This window comes from Gymnoscopelus braueri, assembly GCF_963280865.1.
Source record: "Gymnoscopelus braueri genome assembly, chromosome: 16".
In the NCBI taxonomy this organism is placed as follows: domain Eukaryota; kingdom Metazoa; phylum Chordata; class Actinopteri; order Myctophiformes; family Myctophidae; genus Gymnoscopelus; species Gymnoscopelus braueri.
Window position 1 is genome coordinate 3196020 of NC_137616.1, and position 7572 is coordinate 3203591.

Below are 7572 nucleotides of genomic sequence, written 5' to 3' on the forward strand. Positions count from 1 at the left end.
TGCCAGCCCCGAGGGCTAACTAGATAGCATTTGGGACACTAAATCATAAGTACAGTTAGTAGACTACAACTATAGTGAGTACACAACTGCTGACACTGAACCTCATGAGTCTCACATCATTGATGTCACCAGTGTGCCCTGGTTGTGCTTTGACATCTCTCTTATAAAAAAGAATGTCAACTAATTGACATTGATTACAACATTGTAATGTAGATCTTGGACTACGTACATCTGGTTGAAACTTCATTTCTGATCGAATTAGAACAGGAAACTGTGATTTTTTGTTGAAAATGGCCACCATCTTGAAAACCAGAAGCCATATTGAATTTTCACTGGCACCATTGAATTTATCATGTCAAAATACATACATTTTGATAACTAGATCATTAAAATATTCATTCAAGTTCCACACTGAAAAACCTTGTTTCACTTACTTTCTTTTTTTTAAGAGTGATGTCAAACCACTTTGGGCTTTTTCTACCTTTATTGATAGGAAAGTAGACTGACAGTAAATGGGGAGAGAGATGGGGGGGGGGGTGACACACAGCAAAGGTCGACGGGATTGGGAGTCGAACCCACGACATGCTGGATTACCAGCCTATGTGGTATGCGCCTGGGCAGCAGGCGCCCCCGTTTAAAAAAAATTTATGTGACGGCCATCTTGAATTTTTAGTTGGCTAACGGGCTTTTCTGAAAAATTTGGTCCTAGCCATTATTCATGCCAAATTGTACGCTTGTATCACAAAGTGAACGATTGTGTCACTAATCTGCTGCACTAAGATAGGCAGACAGACAGACAGGCAGGCAGGCAGGCAGACAGACAGACAGACAGACAGACAGACAAGGGAGGTTAATGAGCCAGGCATCGACCCTGCTGCTATTCTTAACGCCCGGCCTTTAATGGACGGCATCTTTTTAGGGCTTAATGCTAAACATAGATTCAGCCCTGGGAGAATAGCTAAAGAGATGACCCTATTGGCGCTGTGCTGATGTATGTGTCCCATTGGTGTATTGATAAACCCTCATTTGTAACGCACAGTACAAAACGCTCTATTTAAAGCGGCACTGTAATTTCTTACCCAATCTGTATGGTAGAGTATGTTAATCCAATATAACGTATACAATGGGGGTGGTTGTATTTTGTCTCCCTGCTCTGCTATTGAGACATTTAGATCGTGTCAAAAGTCATGTTTCACCTAAGACACAGGATCTATCACGAATGTTGATCTGATGGTCAATATTCTATTTATCCCCTGAGCAAGCAGGCAGGCTCCATTAGCTCATTGGTAAAAAATAATAATAATTCACTTGCACAGGAAACCGGGTTCAAATCCGGGGTAGAAGAGGAAAGTTACATAGTGCAGCTTTATATTAACCAGTGGTGTAAATTTCTACTAAAAGTAGCAATACCACAATGTAGAAATCATCTTTTACTAGTAAAAGTCTGGTATTCAAATATTTTTTTGACATAGTTTTGAATCTCTATGGGAAAAATGAATGGGGTTTCGATCTGTGGCACCACAAAATGTCCGCCACTGCTATGCCCTATATAAAACCAGTGGTTCCCAAACGTTTTAGCTCAATTAAGACCCAAAAGAGAAATTAGACGTTTGCCCTGGACCCAAACTAGTGATAATAGCAGATCTAAAAACAAATTTTGATGGACATTATTATTATTATTAGTATTATTATTATTATTATTTTCATTTTTATTTATGAAATACTTTTGAAAAATGATTCGAATTGTTTTTAACACATTGACTGCCATTGACGTCTATAGAAGTAATTTCAAATCCAACGCTTGACTGCCATTGACTTCCATAGACGTCATTTGGTGTTTTCAGTGATTGCGATCCTGGGACTATCGAAGAAGAATACCCCCGGAAATCACCCGTGATCTAAACAAATTCCAGCCTGTCCGGACTAACGTTATCAGATTTAGAAAAATACATTTACTTTTTTTTTACTTTTTTTTTTATCCCACGATTTTGTAACCCCTATTTTTTCACCCTAGTGCCAGTGCCTAAGCGTGTAATCCTGGGCACTACCTTCCCTCTGCCAACCTAGGGAGGCCAGGGCCGAGCTCATGCCTCCTTCAATGCATGAGAGCCGTCTGACCTTCTTATCACCTGACAGGGGAGAGTTTCCCTGGTTGGACGTAGCGCGTGGAAGGAACACGTTATTCCAACCAGTTCCCTTCCCCTCCATCAGGCGCCCCGGCTGGCCAGGGGGAGGCAGTATAGTGACCAGGATTACTGCATGTTTTTTGTGAGGGTACCTACCCTAGGAGACACGGGGAGAACATGCAAACTCCACACAGAAAGGCCCTTTCGCCAACCCCACCTAGGGTGTGGGCACTGATGATGAGGAGGAGAGAACACGCCCCCAGCGCCCACAGCGTCCCCTGCGGGAATCGAACCCAGGACCTTCTAGCTGTGAGGCGACAGCGCGACTGCGCCACCGTGCCGAAAAATACATTGATCTGATTTATTGTTTAACTGCTGATAACTAAAGAACGGAAGATCGTGGTTACAATTGTTCTTTTCCGGATGATAGAAGAGACCCTCGTCCTCCCCCCCAGACATATGTTGTTTACATCTTCTTTGAAAAAAAATGTTGTGGGTCTCAGAAGATTAGTAAAAACGCTGGCGGACAGTTTTTGGAAAAAAATCAAAAAAAATGTTCTTCAAGACTTTTCAAAAATAGCAGATCTACAAGCTCATAGCGCGGCAGTCGGTGCCGCGCTATGAGCTTGTATATCTGCTATTTTTGAATAGCCAAAGAAATCTAAAGTGACACAGATGCGTTCCAGGTCTTAATGGGTTAATTAATTAATTCCTGTCAGTCAATGTGTTAATTGCTATCTGCTATTGCTATGCCCTTTAATCCAGAGATACAGTAGCGGGCCTCCATTATTCAACCTGACAGCATCACAGCTCTGTTCGTAGTACGCTCCTAACGTTCAGTCGGAGCTCCGCTACTACTTCCTGTCTCGGGTTTCAACGCAGCCAATCAGCAGTGCAGACAGATGACACCTGACCGTTTATAAGCATTTATGATGTCTGGAAGAGAGGCCTCTCAGTGTGTGTGTGTGTGTGTGTGTGTGTGTGTGTGTGTGTGTGTGTGTGTGTGTGTGTGTGTGTGTGTGTGTGTGTGTGTGTTTTATCGACCTGTTGGGACGCTGCCGGACTGCTCTCACACTGCAATATGAGAGAACTAAGGGCCCGTACAGACTGCAGGAGATTGGGTCCGATATTGCTGTCGCCGACATTTTTTGGCGCTCGCCGACAAAACCTCCCGATCTGACGCAGATCGGCCTTTGATCTGCGAGATAATGCTCGCTGTGTGTGAAAGGCACCGCGAGACGATATGGCCGCGATTATCCGCTCTGCGACGGCTTTCCGACCGTTTTCAGATAACTACCATGTTAGATATTCAGCTCTGTCTGGGACAGGACAGCAGACAATATCATACACTATGAACAGGGCTGCGACCACCTTGCGAGGAGATGCACGCTACAGCCAATGAGAGCACATTACAGCCACCGTGGCCAGGGGAGCGTCGCTGGATCTGACCACAACAAACAGTCCCTACCGCAATATTATCGTCCAGTCCTGTATTAACTTAACATTATAAAACAAAATGAGAGAGTGAGCGAGCCTGGTGGGCTGTTTATTTTAGAGGAATTGTACAGAGAGAGAGAGACAGACAGAGAGTGAGAGCGAGAGCGAGCTCTGTGTGTGTGTGTGTGTGTGTGTGAGTGTGCAGCATGTGCACGTTGTGTCAAAACAGCGTTGCCAGATGTTGCGAGAGAAATAAGCAACCAGGTCTATGAAAACAAGCCCAAGAAAAGGCCACTTGAGCACTTTAAACCTATTTACAAATACATTGGATATTTGAAAATAGCCGATCTACAAGCTCACAACGCGTCGCAGCTATTTTCAAAGAAAAATCTTGAGAAAATTGTGGAATATTTTCCAAATCCACACAAATCTTGTATGGGGGTCTGTGATGGCACAACATATTTACAGAAGGGGGGTCTGCGGACAAATACATATTATGTGTTGTTTAAACCACTGGTTTAAACAACATTAGGAAACAAGGCCAAATAAGCAACTATACAAATAAGCCCCAAAAAATGCACCCCGCAACAACCAATATTTACAAGCAACTCTACAGAAAAACAAGCCCAAAGTCGCTTATAATAAGCGGACATGGCAACGCTGTCACTGACCGCTTCTGCACTTGACGTGCGAGAGAGAGAAAGAGAGAGAGAAAGAGCGAGAGAGGGGGGAGAGGGAGAGAGGCATATCACGGGATACGTCGATTAAAATGAATTGGAATAAACTCAAATGTATGTATTGGGTCTGACTCTGGAGATAGCATCCTAGTGAACTATCCTACAGTGTGTCAGCCCTTGTCGGGGATCAATCCTGTTGTGAAGACCACAACGATATTATGACAGCCGATTTCAAGAAATAAACTCCTGCAGTGTGTAATGCTTAACGATCAGATAACCCCCCGAGCACTTTAAGGTCCTGCAATGTGTACCTGCCTTAACACACCTGGTCCCTGCCAGACAGACAGACAGACAGACAGACAGACAGGCGTGGTTTCTGTGACACCCATGCACAGCCACAACACTATAGAGGGAGCGACAATGATCTGGTATTACCCAAATAGGCCTATAGAACAAACATGGGAAAGTTCCCATTCTACTACTCTGCCACCAAAGTGTGGAATGTCCCGACACCATTCATTAAACTAAAGGATGTGAAACACTGGTCTGTTTCAAAACTGCCCTGAAAAAACATCAGAAGAAGACCACAAGGGGCGGTAAATGCAAAATCAAATAAATAAATTAATCATACAGTACAGCAGGGGTCTTCAACAGGGGGTCCGGGACCCCTAGGGGGTCCTCAGAGTTACTACAGGGGGTCCGCCAATTCTTTGTGTGTTAGGATTTTTTTTTGTTTTTTACATTAACCACTTGAACCCTAGCATTCCTTTTCTGAGGAGAACTTTAGCCAAAAATAGCAGATCTACAAGCTCACAACGCCTCGCAGCACGAGGCGTTGTGAGCTTGTAGATCGGCTATTTTTGGCAAAGAGTTATAGGTGTAGAGGGAAAAAAGAGCAGAAAAAGTTGATCTGAAACACAATTTTATACAATGTAGAGGGGGTCCCTGCTTCATCTCTCTCTCAGCTAGGGGGTCCTTGGCCTGAAAACGTTGAAGACCCCTGCAGTACAGTATTATACTTCTCGATTAATCAATTACTGGTCAAGATCAAGTTGGTTATCTAAATATCGGTCTCGATATATTTTTCTTCACCAGTAGACCGGAGCACATGCTGAAGATGATGATGATGATGATGACTCACCATCCGAAGCAGAAGAGGGCGAAGTAGAGGCCCAGCAGCGTGGCGACTACATGCCTGGTGAAGGGACTGGTGGTGCTGGGGTGCAAGTACACACGAAACCACAACGCTGTCAGCACAGCACATAGCTGACACACTACGAAGTTCACCTGATACACAGAGAGAGAGAGAGAGCATGTTATAAATTCATGTGAGCAGTGTGTTTGTGATCAGAAATGCATTGCAACTGTTGTGGTAAATACAAGTATATTAAGTTAACCTTAAGACCTGAGGCCGATTCTACAAATGCCTTCTAAATCAGTAGTTCTCAAACTTTCCATGCCAAGGATCCCGAAAATGATATTTGACCCCCATCTGAAAATGTTTTGTGCCAGGGACCCCGAGAAGATAAGATGTGTGTTAAAAAAATTCAAAAAATTCAAAATAATGAAACTTTAAAGATTATTCAAAATAAATTCAAAATGAGCAGATGTACAAGCTTGCAGCGCGGCACGAAGTGACGCACTGTGAGCTTGTACATCTGCTATTTTTGAGAACCATTGTTCTAAATCTTAAGATTTTTTGGAAAAACGTATGTTGCTATACTGTATACATGTATATATAGCTACAATCTAAAATGACACAGATGCTTTCCCGGTTTCAATGGGTTAATGATTTCTCTGCATAGTTTCAATATAGTCGTGTATTGGAATGCATTTCATGATGCTTTTGATTCATGTTTGAAAATGTTACTTCACTTCCGGATACTGTACTTAGAAGTTATTCAATATTTTCCAAATAGCCTACAGACTGTATCAAATACACATTAAATACTCATGGTCAACGCAAAAATGCAAAAATATGTAAGAAGTTGAAATATGGACATACAAGGTTTCTGCCTGATAGCAACGATATTATCTATTATTATGTAAAACATATGTGTGTTTATTGTTTATTTCAGATCCCTCAGCAGCGATTACTCGCCCTGGGGTCGAAGTACAATTAAAGGTTGACAAGCAAAATTTGTTTTAAATAAAGAACAAATACACACATATAACAAAGACCGAAACAAAAACGAGGGAAGAAAAGATGAAATTAAGACAAGAAGACAGAATCAAGAACAAAATAAAACATGTATAAATATAGAAACAATAAAACAACACACTGCACTGAACTTGAACAAAGGGAATGGGTAAAAAGAAAAATACATAAATAAACAAACAAACCAGACATAACTCATAACAGAACACAATAAACTGACATGAAAAGTAGACATAATCTAAGACATTATTTTCCTGCATCTCTTTCAGTCAATTCTTAAAACCAACTCTGGTGGTAATTGAAACTAAATGTTGTGGACGTCTGTTCCATTGCAGTTCTTTTTAACCACTTGAACCCCAGCATCCATATTCTAGGGGGAACATTATCCAAAATAACCGGCTACTTTTTGGCAAACAGTACAGAGTACAGAGACATCTAAAGCAGTGGTTCTCAACCAGTGGTCCGGGGACCACTAGTGGTCCTTGAGGGGGTTCCAGATGGTCCCCAGCTAAATGATGGAGAGTTGATAACCAAATGGACCCTTATAGATCTTTAACTTTTGAGAGCGTAAAATGAAACCAAATGGACTTACGGGTCCATTTGGTTTCATTTTACGCTCTCAAGAGTTCAATTATTGTTAAACATCTGCATTACTTGATGAAAGAATTGTTATTTTGATCAATGCTTGCCTGTTATCTCTCCTATGGTACCAACATCATCAATACAGCATGGAATTGTGGACAAAATCGTATCCAACGACAACAAAATATCCTTGGGTCTGAGAGTCTAAATCTCATCTAATGGTGGTCCGTGGCTCAGATGCCGAATAAATAATGGACCTTGATATGAAAGGGGTTGAAAAGCACTGATCTAAAGCATGGGTTCAGGGTTTTAGGGTGAAAACACCTCTTGTATAACTTGCTAAGTAGTTGTTTGCTAGCACTCCTTTTAATGACTGAAATGCAATTTACAATTTTAAGCAGATGCTCTTAATCCAGAGCAATTAAGCAAGGTAAACACAAGGTTATACATCAAAATGCATATAGATAGTAATCTAGGATCATAGATAAACCAAGAACCTATCAATAACCAATCTAACCAGTCTAACCAATATAATATATGTTTTTAAACGTATATCCTATACCAGTGGTCCGCGGACCCCCAAATTGATATA

General features: G+C 41.7%; 1 protein-coding gene across 1 annotated transcript in view; it reads right to left on the reverse strand.

Annotated features, from left to right (window-relative positions):
- Positions 1-7572, reverse strand: part of LOC308102695 (lysophospholipid acyltransferase 2-like) — a 68025-nt gene that overhangs the window by 19456 nt on the left and 40997 nt on the right. The window contains exon 2 of the mRNA XM_080452523.1: positions 5382-5527. Within this exon, the coding sequence (XP_080308649.1) occupies positions 5382-5527 (146 nt within the window). The remainder of the gene's footprint in view (positions 1-5381; positions 5528-7572) is intronic.